An 18,199-nucleotide genomic window follows, 5' to 3' on the forward strand; every position below is an offset into this window, starting at 1 on the left:
AGCAGACTTCGGTCTAAAGTTCAAGTAAAAGGAGCTGTGTCTACTCCAAGCACATAAAAAGCAGCCATGTGACAGCTACTTACCTGAGATAGCATTAGTCACAGACATTAACGGGGAGTGCAGAGCAGGAGTCACACCCCACACTGTGTGGTACCCCACTATTCCAGCGAGGCCAAACGTYGTCACCATTTGTGTGAAAGCAGCATTAGGTGCCACAATGCCCAGCCCTAACATACCAGCTAAACCTAGAAGGAAAGCACAGGAAAACTGTAACTTTTCAATGTCTTCTTACATTGAAACAACAGGAGCGTATTACTGACAAAAAGCAAAATGGAGTTCTGTGCATGGACTAGTTTCAGGATCCRGGGATCATTTTGTCAAATACAAAGTTCTTTCAGTGCTAGTGTTTCTTTTACAACAGAAAATAAAGCCAGAAATATAATCCACCCATACTTGTTAGGCATGCAGATAATGCACCAAAAACAGGTTTCTACACCAACACTGAATTCTGTCACTCTCCTGTTCTACAGAAAAAAATTTAGAAGTCAAAATTATGTTGAGATATTATTTGGAAGTATCAAAGCATATGAATGAAGAACAGGAACTAAAATTAGGACTACTGAATTCATTAATTACTTCATGCAGAAATTCTGATGCATTGAGAGTAACAAAGGAAATTAAGAGCTAATACTTATTTGTCAAAGCACATGTCCTATTTCCAGTACTACAGCAGATTGTGGACATTAAAGTCTCACACAATAGAGTAAAATCTGAAGAAARCAAAGGCATTGAACTGATTCTGCTGCAAAATATGGGAACAGTCCCTGGCAGGAGTCCTTCAGAATTTTAAGCACTTTACTAATATTTAAATAAACCCAAACACATACATATGCACAGAGCATGAGTCAGCACTTGTCGAAATGTTAATGCTTTTGATTAAATTTTTTAAATTTTATTTTCCCTCTCAAGCAATTTTTATGCTACACTGATTTTGCACCAGGATACACCAGCCAATCAACTGCTCTCCCAAACAGTTATTAAATTGAACAAGTTAGATGATGGGTCGCTTAAAAGTATCAGCCAAATGAGAAGTACTCTACACTGATTCTCCAGCTCTGGAAGTTGCCTACCTGCTGTGTATACAGATGCACTAGTCATGGTTTTTCTAAAAGGTGTAATAGTAGCTGCTTTTTCAGCTTCCAGCTCTGCTACAGTCTTCGGCTTCACTGGTGCTCCTTGAGGAATGTTATTTGGTGGAGGTGCTGGGAAAATCACCTTGCCATCCTGACAAGAAATATTTACAGTTATGCCTAACATGGCAGATACTCAGTACCTAGAGAAGCCTTTTCTTCCTAATCCTGAAATTCAGGCAATTGCTAACACCCTACAGTCATGCCCAGGAACAGGTTCCTTTTCTGCATTAACAGAAGTTTGCAAGGCATGATCTAGTTAATCATACTGGTTTACATTCTTCAAACAAGATTTGATATTTGTGTCCAAGAGCACAGGGTGAAGAAACAGCATAAGACTCCAGAGCAGAAACAAGAGAAAAACAAAGACATAAAATTCCCTAAGTAGACAACATTCATACCTCACACAGGTACCAAGTATGATAACTCACACTTCTTGTTCTTCTCCATGACTTTGAGGAGTAATGGTAGAGCTATCAGCCCTGAGCTGTACACACCATTTCAGTGGTCTGGGAGAGCTGAAGGCAGTGCCCTGAGTTTTTATTACCTTCTAATGTTTTCTGCATATTCTAGTTTCACCATTTTTTCCTCTTACTATAAAACTTATTTTAAAAAAAGGAAAATAATATTGTTCTGGTAGTAAAGTCTCAAATATGTTTTAAGTAGCTGTGCTTTTATCACATGAAACATGCAAACTTTTATCTTCTTCCTATTYTTCAATAGTAACTACATTACATTTAACCCTTACAAGAAGACAAAACTAAAAAGGGACAGAGTARTACTCAGCTGAATAAACACACAATTACCCATAGCTCCATCAAGCCACATCTCAAATCTGAACATCTCTGAACACGTCTTTGAAGAGATCATTATCTTTGAACATATTTTGAAGAGACAGAAATTATAAGTGTTARGTCTGTACTCACAAATAAAGAGAGTATTTACTGTCTTACCTTCATTACTACAGTTCCTCTAATAACATGGTCCAGAGTCCCATAGTCAAAGTCATCTTTTGGATCAAAGTAGAAGTTCTCTTTGTCAGGACTAATAGCCTTCAGAAGTTTGATAATATTATTAGAATACAGAGTACTGGCCTGAGTAGCCATTCTACTAGGCAGATCTGTGTACCCAATGTGTGTAACACCCTGAAAAAAAATCCAAGTGAAATAATAAGGATTTGAACAATCTTTGAAAAAGTATCATCTCTTCTAGCATATCCTTCTTGAAATATATATCCAAACCATTTCACTTATTTCTGTTTATAATCCCAAGTAAATCTGCAACCTGCAGTTCTGCCATTAATAAATCAGGGAAGGATTACTCACAATAGCTACAGAATCCAGCATGATCAAATCCAAAACCTTAAATTCTAGTTGCAGCAAGACTTAACAGAGAGGAAAGCATATCAGTGCAAGAGTATGCCCTCTCCAATAYTTTCTTTAAGCAATAAGGTAAAAGATTAATCTGCCCAATGCTTGGCATAGTCTCAGTTTTCCTGGAAGGCAAGCACTGGAGACAACTTCTTATATGCCAGTGGAGTGAAGAGAGCTCCCTCAGAGCTGTGCAAGCAATATGTCTGAGTTCCTATGTATGTAAAAATGTAACATAATATATCCTCACTATTTAAAGAACTAATGAGCCTGGCTATCAGGCTTTAGGAAGCAATCGGAAGCTGAGGCTGGCATACACTGTATGCGGTCAAAACCAGGCTTGTGTTAAAACACTGCTCTCACAACCTAGAGCTAAGATCCATTCATGCTTCCAGTACTCTGGTTTCTTAATGCAATGCTCTGGCACAATCTTAATAGTTCAGCACTGCTGCTATTTTGACTAACACAGAGCCAGTACACTAAATCCAGGAGTAATACTCCTCTGACTAAAAGTATTCCACAGAAGCTMTTCATACAAGTATGTGCTTACTTCTCTTCCACATTCTCTAGTTTCAGGTTTTAAGCAGTGACATCAAAAGCCCTAGAAAGCCGCAAAGGCAAATGCAACATGTGATTCTTCAATATATAGAAACAGAATTCTGCTTATGTCAATAACAACCATGACAGCAGTGYACTACAGGCTTCTCAAATAGCAGTATTATGTCCTTGCATTACCAAATCACAGCCTAGGAAATCTGCTACTATAAATCTCATCACCAAGATTTCTAAAATTGTTAGCAGATTTCCCATAACCACCAAAAACAAAAGAGAAAAAGCAGAAAGACAAGTTCTCAACTGAGCAAAAGAACACTGGAGTAAAACCAAAGTACTTCAGTCCAGGCCATAACTGCTTACTTTAATGAACCAATTTGTGCTACATCTAGTTTGGGTTCCAAGCGCTTTGGATACTCTGTGGGAGACCCAGTCATGTTGAAGACAAAGATAAGCAAAGCCASCCTCCTGAAGCTGAAATAGTACTGAGTAAGCCAGAGACTTTGCACTGAAGTGAACACTGACAGCCTGAACCTGTTCAGCTTTACCTAGTCAGGGAATGTTAACCTCCAGCCATGGGAGGTGATAAGCAAGTCAAAGAACCAATTGCCACAGCTGTGTCTTTTAGGCAGACCAAGAAATAGATATCAAATCCTGACTTCAACTCAGAAGAGACAAACACTGGACTTGGAAGCTAAGGTAGAAAGCATCCTCCAATATCCATTAACAACCAAATTAACTCTATACCAAAGTGTTAGTTTCTTTAAAAATATTCAAATTGATGTACGTAGGAATAGAGGTCAAATGCAAATCTAGAGGATTACTTCAGCCCAAAACAGCTGAAAGAATGTTGTAGATTCAGCTACTCATTTCAAGCATACAAAACATAGTGGGAATTCAGGCAAACCGAGAATGAACTGCAGATTAAAATGCTCACCTTATGAACATACATTTCTCCAGGCTTTGTAGTCTCAATATTACCCCCTGCTTCTGCAGCTAAATCCACAACAACTGAACCTTCCTTCATTGATTCAATCATATCTTTCTTAAACAAGATAGGAGCCTTTTTGCCTGACAAGACAAGGCATAGCAAGTTAAACACAAAATACAGCTTTCTATCAGTTCAGCTCAGGAGATAACTTCTCTTAGCTCTATATATAAACTTCAATTTTGTAAGCAAAGTTTTCAAGCAATCATTACTTAGGATAAAAAAAATCACAGAAGGTTTGTTTATAAAGACAGAGGGGAGATGCTAGAACATCCTTCTCCAAAGAATATTAAAAAAGTTATTCATGTGTAGTCTACCAAAGATAAGTCCAATTCTGTCAGCAAACTTAAACAGTCTTAAAATCCAATCTTGCAATTCTAGTCATAACAAAACAAAAAAAACCCCACATCATAAATTATTAAAATACAGACATTGTGTAACACAAAGCATTACAATCTAAGCTCTATCTTACTATGTTCAGTTACAAAATACAGTACCACTTCAATCAGACTTGTTCCAGTGCACAAGTTGTATAGCAGAAGTAGCAGTGATGCAATAATTATGCCAAAGGATTATATATTCTTACTCTATTACTAGTCATTTATTAGCARCTTTATTACTATTACTTGCTTAGTACAAAAAACATGGTACTCAGTCAAAGACTGATAGTCTATGAAAATAAAAGCTGTAAAAAAAAACCGGCACACACTTTAAAATCAGGCCTTTATCACAGAAGGGTAAAGGTGCATGCTCACACAGACGCAATTCACTAATCTCTATTTTCATGCAGGTGCAACTCCAAAATATGCCAACTTACTCAGATAAATGAAAACCAGCATTTTTCTCATAAAACATACCTGGAATAAGTGCCGTAGTGATGATAATATCAACATCTTGGCACTGTTTGGCAAAGAGTTTCATTTCAGCTTCAATAAATTCTTTGGACATTTCTTTAGCATAACCACCTTGTCCCTCTCCAGATTCCTTTAAGTCTACTTCCAAAGGCTCAGCACCAAGAGACTTGAACTGTTCCAGGGCTGCAGCTCTAGAAAAAGAAAATTGTAGGGGAGAGAAAAACCACTGCTTTAAAAATACATCATGACTTTACCAGTGGTTTTAGTAGTAGTCTTCAGACAAGAGATGTAAAACTTATTCAAGAATTAATAAGACCATAACCAAAGCCCTCAGATTTCTCTATTTAATGAAAAAACTAATTCCATTGCTAAATTTAGGTTCCAATCAGACTTGAATAAGGAATGAAGGCAGCCTATGGTTTCCTGTATTGTCAGCAGAATTGCTCCAAGAAAAACCTCAAAGATKAGGGTTTCACTGCTGACTAACTCTCCTCATGCATTTCTCTTGTGACTTAATAAATCTACAGCCCAAGTTAGGTGCCTAAAATGGGAGATAACCACAGAACCCATGGCCTTGTCCTCACACTGTGAAATGGGAAGCACAAGAAAGCCTTATTTTCATAGAGAAATTTGCCAGGGAGTGCGTCTTTGTAGTTAAGGCTTTTTAACATTCTGTACTTTATTTTGTTTCATATGGCATCACAGTAAATAATGACACTAAATTTCAGTGTTAGGTGAACATTCACAACATGCATAGAATTAAACAGAAATGGTCTTGCATARTGTAAAAACATGTAGGGTGCTTAAGAAGGGAATTTAAAAAAAAAACCTGAAAASTGTTAAGACTTCAAAATGAAATAAAAAATTAAGGACTAATGATCGAATTAAAATGGTAGGAAGCAAATTATGATTCAGTGCAGTACAAATTATTTCACTGTAATACAGCCACAAACAATCTTAAAGTAATTTCAGATTGATATGACAATTTTGACACACCTACCTAGTATCAAATCCACGAACCACTGCCCCCATCGATTTTGCTGCTCCTGCAGAAGCCAAGCCAGCCACTCCGCCTCCAATGATCAAGACCTAGAATGATAAATCCCATTAACAGCTATTTAAACAAGATACCTTACAACACAGAAACCAAAATTACTTTGGCAGAGTTGCCCCATACGTCTCAGTTTAAAAGCTGTAACTCCTAATTAGACATATCTAAGAATCAACTCTTATGTRGCTAATAGTTCAGGTAAGTAAACACAGGTTTTCTCCTTGATTTATCTCCCTTTTTTCCTTCCCTAATTCTACTTTCATTTCTCTTCAACCCAATCTACCTATGAYTCCAATCAAGTAAGCCTTTCCACTGCACTCCTCAATGCACCAGAAATACCAATATCTCTGAATTTTCTTAACTTACTTATGGTCCACCATTTTGAAAAAAAAAAGAAAAATCCATCCACATATAGCTAGTCTGATGTTTAAAACTAAGCAAACTTAAACAAAACTCAAATTATTCCATTATTCCCAAAACAAAACCACTATAGATGTGAACAAAAAGTGGTGTGAGAATAATTACAGTGATTTCTGAAGTCTCTAGAAACAGCCCAAAGGCAGGAAAAAGGTCCTTCAATGGCTTCAGCAATAGTTACTTGTTCTCAGAAACTCACATATTCTTTTGCCACAGTATGTGTTTAATTGCACATACCTTTGCTGGAGGAACTTTACCAGCAGCTGTGATCTGACCCGTGAAAAATCGACCAAAGTGATTTGCTGCCAGGACCACAGCCTTGTAACTGTCAATCAAGGATGAACACATATCAGTATTTTCTCAGATTCAGTAAAATTCCRTTCACTGCATCAATCAAAAGGATGAACATTTGACCAAAGCACGTGTAGGATCAAGAAAGCTTAGTATCTTACTATTGAGCACAAGCTTTATAGTGTGTCTTTGTTCATATTTCTTGCTTTTTTTTTTTTTTTTAAATCATGGAATGTATTTTCAGACATAATTTCTGGACTGCAGTATACTGGATGGCTACAACTATTCAATCTTGCAAATAAAATTCTACCTGAAAATAAATGCCTAACTTGCCAAATTTAACCCTGTGGTCCTTAAAACTCCCTTTCAAGGCTGTAACCTGAGGCTTGTTAATGAACGGAGCATGAAAAARTTACTGCAAAACCCAGAGAAACTCTGTAGTTAGCTCACTTAGCAAGTGTACATTCAAGTATGGTTTCTGGCCCCTAAACTTTGCAGAGATATATGGATTAGGGCATATAACTTTGCTATTTCTTTTGCCCCATCCAAGAATGGATAGCTGAACACCAAGTAAACACAAGGAGATCTATCTGAAAATAAAGATTACTTATTAATTTCATCTTTTCTTAACAAGGTACATTTTCTTGCATTCTTACTAACAGCATTGTGGTTCAACAGTGACATTCCACTATTTTTCCTATCTCTAACAGGGATAAAGAGGTCTGTATGCCATGAAATTAGACAAATTCAAATTTGGAATACAACTTGTACAATTTTTGTATTCCTTTAAATACATTATGAATTGCTGTATTTTAGCAAAATTACACCAAAAAAAACATTGGGAAGTAAGCTAATTTCACAGATGCAAACTGCTTGTGTGTACAAAATCTGGCAGCCTTCTCAGACATTTATTATTCCTCACAGACATCATCTTAGTAGAAAGAAAAAAAAATACTAAATATATATATATATAAAAATAAAAGAAGCCAGGTTGACAATAACATTTTAATTCACTGAAATACCTAAAACACTAGTTGCAAAGCATGAAGATGGTCTGACAGTATTTGCTCTTTTGTTTGTTACTGCCATGGCAACTGCACTCACACTGAATGCTGCTTGCGTTAGTTAGCTYCTAACGACATTAGATCCTCCTGACAATCTGTGTTCAAGATGACCTAGCTCAGAGCAAAAAGACCCTGGACTAAACAGTCAAGGAATTAAGAGAATTGCCTTCAGTTTTGTTTATTTTAAAAGCCTTGCTCTGATCTGCTGTAAAGCTGACCRTAAGAAACTTTGTTAGTTTAGCACCTCCAACAGCATTATCCTGTCAAAAGAGCTGCATGAAAATAGAGATGTARAATCGTTTTAAATACACCTAATATCAAAACACATTTTAAACCAGCCGTACTTAGCGAAGCTGAAAAAAAATAATCATACCCAGCAATGTTGGCCATGGAGCTAAGCGCATCATATCCCTGAGCAATGGTGACCCGTGGAACTTGATCCATAGCCAAGACAGTAGCTTTCTTTTCTGAAAGTTTTTTCAGGAGGTCTGGATTTTGTGCTGGGTAGATAAAACTAACCAGGGTTGCGGCTGTCTTGAAAAGATCTGCCTCATGTACACCTAGAGCCGAGTTATATATTGGAGCCCTCACCTGAAAAAAGACAGAAGTTTCCAGTTTATCAGAGGAAAGAAATCAGAACATATTCCACTTCCTTYCTCCCAGCTTGCAGTCTGTCCATTCCCACATAAAAAGTACAGAAGGAAGAAAACATATCAAATGCTATTTACATAACTGAACTGATAACTGCATTTCTTAATTGCAGTCCACATCACAGAATTGGCTCTAGGTGGATTGATSACAGGGCAATAATTGTCAGCACACACCTTCAGAAGATCTGATGGCTTCCAACCAGCAGTCACTTGCTTTCATGACAGAGAGTTACCCTCAAACCCACCATTTTTAAGCAAAACGATTACTCAACACACATGACAATTAAGCTCTACAGGCTAAGAATCACTAATTAGGTTGCAATACATGACCACATACAGAATTGCACATGGGAATTGCATGCCAGATATCCAGCAGATACTGATCTTCATGTATATTCACTTCTGAGTTTTTCACTTTTCTTCAAAGAAAAACCTRCTTAAAAGAGTTGTTCACAAAGCAGTTCACAGAAATTCTATGTTCAATGCTGATGGGATGATTTCAAACAGAGCAAGTGAGGGAAGCCTCAATGTCAGGTTAAAGGTCTGTTTCTTGTTTTCCTTCAGGACTCTACACAACCTAAGACCTCTCAAGTAAATTCACTTTGAGCAGTTTTCCTAAATTTCGAAACACACTGTTGCTGTGGTATTCAAAAAAAGCTACAGACTCATATTTTTAAAATTTCAAACACTCTGTATAAAGAGTAACTAGAGTTATATGTTATCAGTTTTGGACAAAAGGTGTATTAGAGCACGCATTTCATCTGATTAGCCTCCAGAACTAGTCTACCTCACTCTAGAAAACACAACTCCTCCAWGGAAGTTAAAAATTTGCTAAGATACTTTCCACATTTTTTTTCAATGCTTTTTTTCAAGTCAATTAATACTTTATTAATATAGGTGCATATGCATACCTGAGCTACTAAATGAAAATACAAAACTTGAATCAGAACTCAAAATGGAAAATACTAATTTAAAGGACCTTATTTACTGAACTTTCCACAGATTATCAGAAAAAAATTACCAATACATTTCTCAAAAAAACAATGCAGTAGGAAATATACTAATAAAGTTATTACTTTCACAATCAAATCAGAAGCCAGGACTTCCTTGGTCCCCTGGATCTTTGCTCCAACTTCTCTGTAATGGTCATCAGAAAATTTGGAAGCTTCTCCAGCACCAGATTCCACCACAACATTGAAGCCTTGTTTGACCAAGGCTTGAACTCCAGCCGGTGATAGAGCCACTCTCTTCTCATTCTCAAATATCTCCTTGGGGACACCTACAGTCAGCTGTTTATAAGGAATTCCTGTAAGAGTGGCAGATAAGACATCATTAGTTATACTAAACACTAATTAATTGGTATTATGGACACTCTTCAATGTTGTACAGATACATGCAGACATGTCACAGTTAGCAATTCTCCCTCCTAAGGGAACAGAAAGCAGAATGCTATTTTCTAGGAACATTGTTTACATTTCCTTAAATTACATCATCTTCCTAGAGATCCTTGTTCTCTCAGGAATCAGCAGGTCAGCACAATCAGCCACACAAGCAGTAACAAGTGTTTGGTGCAGTTCATACCCATCGGCGTTTACACAGTTCTGATTGTGTAACTGGAATCCTGATTTACACAATACCTGGTGCTCTGGTGATAATACATGCTACCTCAGGTCAGAATTAAAATCAMTCTCTAGTCAATTCCACATTAGAGTGAAGAAAGAAATAAATGAGCTTGAACAATGAAACTGCATTTTAATTGAATATGTTTGTGATGTATATAAAATTACAGCTTTGATATACACTACAGTTTGTAATGYATATTGAATTATATAAAATCACTGTTACTGAATGCAAATACTTGTTCAAAGTACATTGAAAGGCACAACAACATCAATAAGCTACTCTAGAAGTTGCCACAGAAATGAAAAATGCAAATTCAGAAGTAATTGAAGAATAATGGAATATCGATCTACCAGCTTCTTCAAAAATACTTCTATTCAATGTTATTTCCTTGACTTCGATTGTTCAAAGCTCCACTAAGTAACACCAGGGGACTGCTGAAGCTAAAATTGACCAGTTTTATTTAAAGTTTTCAAATTACAAACATCTAACTTTGTTCAAGTACAATTTGGGGGCTTTCAGGCTAATGTCTGGGAGTTCAACTTCTCTGATCCAAACAAGTGTTTGAATGTATTATTTATGAATAYAAAAGTTCAAGCAGAATAATCATACATCAAGTTACCACATTGCTTCAAATACACTGACAGCATGCAGTCCAACACACAGGCTGAATCCTGCACCAGCTTTCACTGACATCCATCCAGAATTTAAACCTGGATTGTGACATTACTATGCATGACATTTACAGCACATTTATATTAATGAACTATAACTAAGCAGTCAAAGCACTCATATTAATGATCAAGCAACAACAGCAACAAAAAACCCATCAAAAAACCCCCAAACCTAAAAAAGGGGAGGAAGTGGATGACAGGCTTGTTTTTAAYCACAAACCTGCTTTTAAACTGTCCACACATACTACATATTGCTCTACAAAAAATTGTACCAGGAAAAGAATGCATATTTCAGGAAGRCTTCCTTTTGACTTTAAGACAAAAACAAGCAAAAAAAAAATCCTAAAAACACACTACAACATAAGAGTTTTGGGGAACTAGGTTTAAAATACCAAAATTAATTRCCTATGAAATTGAACTTGGACTACAATGTGTTTAAAGTTGACAATCTGAAATGTTTTCAGTTAGAAACTTTCAAGATACTGTCAACTTGTTATGTTTGGAAAAAAAAATATAGCATTACTAAGAACTGGTACTTAAATACCTACTTATACTTCTCATTAAACATAAAAATTGAACACATGCAACAAGACAATGAAAGATCACCAGACAAAGTTAATTACGTCTAGTTACTGCACTAGGGAAGGYTTTACTGAGCCACAGCAGATTCAGGATGGACACTAGGAAGGACTTATTCACTGAATGGGTGGTTAAGCACTCAAATGGGCTGCTCAAGGGAGAGAGCCAAGCACCATCCCTGCAAGTGTTAAAGAAATGACTGCATATGGCACTTAGTGCTATGGTTTAGTCTSAAAATGGTGTTCAGTCAAAGGCTGGACTGGATGTTAGAAGTCTTCTCCAACCTTAATGATTCTGTGATTCTACATTTTTTTTCCATTCTAGCTTTGTCTTTGAAATTTGACTAACAAAGTAGCAACAAATAATTTGAAGATGTGTTTTGATGTTTTATGTGTTGGAGAACATTCAACATGTATTTATCACAAGATAACACTCAAATTCAGAAAAACATACATTAAAAGAACATAAAATCAAAACAGGAGCAAGAACGCACATCTAAAACAACAGACCCACAAAGATAACAGCTTTGCAATGATTTGTTTCACCAGCATACACCAAATCTAAACATCACCGTGCAACTCAGGCCATACCTACCACAGCAGCACTAACCACTTGTTACCAGCTGTGGTAACTGTTGCTGTCACTCAAATTACCCTTGTCATTTGAAGAGACCTTTCTCCTCATCTCTTCTAATTACTACACAATAAAGTCCTGCTTCAGATTTTCACTAAATCAACTCGGTGGAAATGAGCTCTCTTGTCTTTTAGAAGCAGGAATGAAACCTAGAAGATTGAAATTTGTTAGGATAACAGAGACCAATCAGAATTTCAGAGAGGAAGTAACTCTAGKAGAGGATAGGATAGAAGTCAAAAAGCTTTTCAAAAAGTACTGAGAAAAATTAAGAACCAGAGTCCTACCTTCCCTTTCTTCTTTTGGAAGTTTTTCTAAAACGAGAATGCCAGCAGGAGGGAAAGAAGGGGGGAAAGAGGAGGGACAACAGGGTAAGGGAAAAACTAGTAGAAAAGRGGGGAAAAGGAGGGGGGAAGGCAGGGCAAAGGAGAATGAAAGGGGAGGAATAAATTATAGCAAAAAGGAAATAGATAACTGCAAATTTAAARACACAGAGACATATGACTAATGCTTTTATTTTTCTCAAGCAAGTCAATCTTAGCTCGTAAGGCTCAAATGACAATAGATGCTTCTGATTTCCCTTTGTTCATTTACTTTTGTATAGAGTACCAGAATAGAAGAGTAAATGGCTAGGAGGAACAGGAACATACACTCACTAACACCTCATTTCTCACTTCTTCCATTGTTACATCTTGCATGCAATAAAAATTATCACAGCTTTTTCAGAAAGAAAGTATTTGCACCTTGCTTAGTAAACAGAACAATTAGAGTCCCATACTCAGGACTATGCTATCCTCCAATGCTTTGCGAGATCAAATACAAGATGAATATACAAGTCTCATTTGCCTCATCTTCTGTCCACCTCTGTCCCACTACCAGACGTCCAGTAATCCATAAATACAGAAGCAAATGAATATATAAACAAACATATGTCAGTTTGCCAGCCTTTAGCTAGAGTAGGTATAGGACATTTTTGAAGTAGACTTCCATGAGCTTCCACATGATTCAGCACCAAAATGGAGCAGATGTCTACAGCTCAAAAACAAAGACCTATCTTAGAACTTCAGTACAGGACTTGGGAAGAAAGGGTTAAAAATCTGAGCACTGGCAAGGAGGATTGCAAAGCTCCCTTGCAGCTGGAAATAACTCTTGATAAGCCTGTGTGGACAGCAGGCCTGTGATGATTTACTGGTGCCTGCGTCTCAACTTGTTTTCCTCTGGTCAGGTGCTGCTTCAGYGATACCCCATTAGCGAAGCAATGGAAACAAGGTTACTCCTTGAATTCCAGCCATGATATGTGGATGTCCCAGCTGTCTGACCATACTGACACACACAACAGGGTATGACAAATACTCTGGTTAGAGGAAGCTTTGTAACTAACACAGACTTGGTTTGTTGAATTCAGCARTTTCACCAAAGTCAATAGTTTTAAAAGGCTGAAATTTGGGATTATAAACTTAGGATCTTGATTTAGGTTTTATTTTGAGAAAGCTCATCTGCTATCCCTTGCAAGGGTTTAAAGTTACATGAGAGTGTGAAGCCTCCAAATTGCCTTTTTAATCCCTCATGTCAGATAATCTCTTTAAGAACTGCCATGTGTATGTTTTAGTGACTTACTGCTTTATTACATCTTGGACATCTTCYAAATACTGACTGATATACACATACCTGGAGCTCCATTTTGAGTCATGAAGTTTTTTAATGCATTGTTTACTTGAGTAGAAGGTACTTTTTTGATACAGAAAAAAAAACCAACACGAAAAAGATTCTGCCACTATCAATAGCAGAATCACTAAAATCACAGGTATTAGGATGGAATATATACATTCCAGTTAAATGCTGTGGCATATATGTAACCTAGAAGTTAGAAAAACTAGTAAGAAGCCACCCATTCCCTTACTATAATCCTAATTGTGTAATGAGGACATAATCAAACTTCAAGTAAACAAAACTATAACAGTGTTAGCCACCCATTCCCTTACTATAATCCTAATTGTGTAATGAGGACATAATTAAACTTCAAGTAAACAAAACTATAACAGTGTTGCCACCCATTCCCTTACTATAATCCTAATTGTGTAATGAGGACATAATTAAACTTCAAGTAAACAAAACTATAACAGTGTTAGTTCTCCATGTAACTTCTATATAGTTGTCCATGTAACTTCTATCTACAAGAATCTTCGAGAAGATTCTAAGTTAAAACTATAGCAAAAACAGACAATGTTTTATCCCCTAAACCTGAATTTGGAAAGCAGTTTGCAACAAAATAGTAACAAAAAAAATATTGGAGGATGACTTAGGGAAAAGATAAAGGAAACATTTTGACTATATGCCACAWGCTCTGGGATTGAAAACAGGACGTATAACCTGCCTATTTTTTAYGTTACTCTAATAACCTTTAAACAAAACATCTCACCTGTTCTGAGGATGAGGACATATTCCGAAGAACAGCAATATGATGTTGGCAAAAAGAAAAAAAACAAATGGTACAGAAAATTAAACGAACACCTGATCCCTCCCATTACATAAGCAAGGAAATTTAAAAAAAATTAAAATAAATTGAAAGAAAATATTTCTTGTTTATAAATAACGTTAAGTGTACCTAGAAAATTAATTAAAAACAAACTGTTACAGGTTTGCAAAAAAMCAGGAAGTTTTAAGAAATAAGCATCAAAATAAAAAGGATATTAAAAATCAAAAAATAGAGAGGGGTAAAAGTCACAGAGCTGTAGGTCAAACTAATCTGACAGTATACCAGGAAGCTTGGAGTCAGTGACTCCATATGCACCTCACCCAGGGCTTCAGAAAAATTGCTATCTATTCCTGAAGCACCCAGTGATTATCTGAGACAGGTTACAGGAATACCTGTATACCCCTGTATGAAAGTTCCTATGTTTCTAATAAGCAAGCAGCAGCAAAAAGCTAACAGTAAGAAAACTGTCCATCCTCCAAGTCATCCTTTTCAGATGACTCCATATCTCCATATCTCTTCTCCTCAAGCAGCTGTTACTATTGCACATAACATAGCCCGGATGGAATGAAAGCTATGAGACAAGGAAAGTCATAACTACAGCCTTAAGTAGAATTATTGTGACTAGTCATTTCAGAAAACTTACTCTTACTAGTAATACAGTGACTTTACCAAGTCTTACTATAACCAAGGATAATTTCTAAAAGAATAGAACACAGCTATTTCGTATCTGTTGCATTTTGATTCAAGAGCACTTAGAAAGTAAATACAAGCCATAAAATTGCTTCTCATTTGTCATTTAATTGTTGTTTTATCCTTGATTTGTCCTCTACTGAATGACAAATCACATGCTACCAAAGCATACTATACGGACAGCTTAATTATCAACCAAAGGACTACCAAACTTGTAATTCTCCATATTAAATAACTGCATTTCATGAATACTAGTAATCCTTTAATAAGGGCTTCCACACAACACATTTGAAGGGGCAACACTGAATGTTTAAACACATGACGCTAATCAGAATTCTCCATTCTTGTGGAAAAATTTTTCAAAACTGATTCTTAAAAACAAGAACATTCACACACACTTAGTAGCATATTCAGTAATAGTAGCTATTCACACATAGTAGCAATTTCAGTAAAACTGAAGAGATTCCTCACTTTCATGATAAAATTTGTGGTCAAATATAAAATTGATTCCAAATGGGCTTACCTGTGATATTTGAGAAAGAACTTTGAACCTAGTTTCCCATGTTCCAGTTCATGCTCCCAACCAAGGGACAATCTGCCATATCAAGACTGACAGATGTCTCTTACAATCAGATATTTATGGGAATATATATCTATATATCTATATATATATACACATAATACATATATTCCCATATATACTATGGGAAAAACAACTAAGAGCATTGCAAATCAAATAAATTCTGGTTTCACCATGCAATTGTGATATGGATTATCAGGAGCCCTCAGAGTAAAAAACCTTCCTCCCATATTTCTTCTGAAGTTCCAAAATATTCAATCACCAGGTTGAAAGGACCACAAAATGCACCATTCACTGTTAGTTTTGCCACAAATTCTATGCAATACAGGCTTCTCAGAGCTACTTTTGAGTCCCATGTTTTCACAACCACACATTTCTGTGTCCAACAGCAGTACTTTCCGAATACTCTCAAGTAACCAATGAAGTTATCTACTGCCTGCATTTGGAAGAACTAAACATCATGTGTACAATCAGTCCAACTCTCCACATTAATCTTTTGCAGACTAAGATCCTAGATCTGCAATTAAGCAGGGTCTCCAAATTCCAAGGGACACACAACCCATGCAGTATTAATGGGCATTAAACCTGTGTTATGTATTCTTCAGTCTTCCAACTGTCAAGTTATGCATAGCATAGAACAGAGAAAAAAAAATTGTCAGTTCTGATCTTCATATATCAGGCTAACATCAGAAACTGGAAACAAGGTTGCCCCCTTTTCCCGCTTTTTTTTTTCCTAAAAATACATGAACTTGTAGGGACAAGTTGTATCTGCTAAAATGCAATTCTTGCAAGTACACTAAGAAACCCAACACATGAAGAGGCAGATCAATAGCTTTTCAAAGTGGTACAATGTAAGAGTTTCCTAAACAAATTCAAGAGTTTGTTTTTTTTATAAGATGGCATAATATCTACATATACTCATGCCTGCAGATCCTCTCTTTGTGAGGTCTGCATTTTCTCTCACTATATAAGAACTGCACTACCAAAAGTCATAGGGAACTCAGGCTTTTAACCAAGAAAAGCGTTTTTAAATACTTCCTTTAAGCAACGAACATCTCTGCAGGAGTTCAGACCTTCTAGCCATCAAAATTATTTGGATCATATTCATAATAAACATTTGGATCATATCCACAATAAACACAAACACCTTCTGCGTAAGCCCTATAAAGCCAGTCTAAAATTGTGCTGCAACTGATTCAAGCATGCTGCTGACATGATTTAATAGTGTTCTTTCTATTTTAAGTCTTTTCTGTACTAACGTGGATCTGAAAGAAAAAAAAAAAAGAAACTATTTATATTCATGTCTTAAAATAAAACATTATTTACAGTACTTTAATCAATTTACCTGGCTTTGGGGCTGCCTGAGACCCAAGCACCTGGTGGGTTCTAAACATTCGCAAGCAGAGCATATTTGCAGACGGCGCCTTTGGTGGGAACACATTGCCAAAAACAGGAGCTGAGCACCCACTGACAGCAACACGCAGAAGGCTCGCCATTGCACCCAGACCTCACAACAAATTCCTTGCCACGTATGGAATCCCTGGAGCAAATGTGGAAACAAAACAAGAGTTATTAATGACACTGGACAGAAGGTATGTAAACGCAGCAGGTTTAGGGGCCAGTCGACCGCCAGTAGCCACGAGACAATCATTCCTCACCCCCTTTATCTTTCTGGCTAGAAAACAAAATCAATTTTTTTCCAAACTAAGTAACAAAGCAACTGGCGGGACGAGCCGACCTGGGGATCGCATTTCTGCGACTCAAGGCCATTTTCTCTTTACACCTTTGTTTTAAAACAGGAACCGTGGCACGGGAAAGCCCCCAAGGCGCCAAACAAACCACTCCAATCCCAGCCAGAGCTCCCGCAGGAGTCACCCTGGGCAGGACACATCTTGCAGGAACCCAGGAGACTTAGCAGAGCACGCACTGGGAGCGGGACACGCCGGGCAGCAGGGAGGAGAACCGGGAATGTGCTCTTCGCCCGGAACCCCGCCGGGGCCCCGCGGCAGCGGCCCCTTCTCGGTCCCGCCGCTATTTATAGCCCGCGGCCACCGAACGACCTTGGGCAGGCGGCTCGTACCCCGCTCGGGACAGCCCGCAGCCGCGATCTCCCCCCGGGGCCGCTTCCCAGGCTACCTACCTGCCTGCTCCCGTGTCCTTGCTCCCGCGCGTCCGTCCTGCCACACTCCCTCCCTCCCTCCCTCCCTTCCCCCGACCGACAGCGGGACACCGCTGCCTTCCCCCCACTAGCGGCTGGACCCCGCACGAACCAGGAGAACACGGTGGTGGCGGAGTAGCCCCACACCATGCCGCGCACACGCTCCGCCCGCAGCCCCTCATAGAGCCCCTCACAGAGCTCCGCACAGAGCCCCGCACAGAGCCCTGCACACGCTCCACCCGAGCCCTGCACACGCTCCACCCGAGCCCAGCACACGCCCCACACGGAGCCCCGCACACGCCCCACACGGAGCCCCGCACACGCCCCACACGGAGCCCCGCACACGCCCCACACGGAGCCCCGCA

At 38.0% G+C, this 18,199-nt stretch overlaps 1 protein-coding gene across 1 annotated transcript in view; it reads right to left on the reverse strand.

Annotated features, from left to right (window-relative positions):
- The window catches only part of NNT (nicotinamide nucleotide transhydrogenase), a 44,017-nt gene extending 26,801 nt beyond the window's left edge, over positions 1-17,216 (reverse strand). The window contains exons 1-10 of the mRNA XM_057371816.1: positions 17,022-17,216; positions 9,504-9,733; positions 8,151-8,368; positions 6,660-6,747; positions 5,955-6,043; positions 4,958-5,145; positions 4,050-4,183; positions 2,144-2,335; positions 1,131-1,284; positions 84-245 (exon numbers count right to left, since the gene is read on the reverse strand). Of these exons, the coding sequence (XP_057227799.1) occupies positions 84-245; positions 1,131-1,284; positions 2,144-2,335; positions 4,050-4,183; positions 4,958-5,145; positions 5,955-6,043; positions 6,660-6,747; positions 8,151-8,368; positions 9,504-9,733; positions 17,022-17,172 (1,606 nt within the window). The 5' untranslated portion in view covers positions 17,173-17,216. The remainder of the gene's footprint in view (positions 1-83; positions 246-1,130; positions 1,285-2,143; positions 2,336-4,049; positions 4,184-4,957; positions 5,146-5,954; positions 6,044-6,659; positions 6,748-8,150; positions 8,369-9,503; positions 9,734-17,021) is intronic.
- Positions 17,217-18,199: the final 983 nt, after the last annotated feature.

Source organism: Malurus melanocephalus, unplaced genomic scaffold, assembly GCF_030028575.1.
Source record: "Malurus melanocephalus ecotype Western Australia unplaced genomic scaffold, MMel_1.1 scaffold_158, whole genome shotgun sequence".
Taxonomy (NCBI): Eukaryota; Metazoa; Chordata; class Aves; order Passeriformes; family Maluridae; genus Malurus; species Malurus melanocephalus.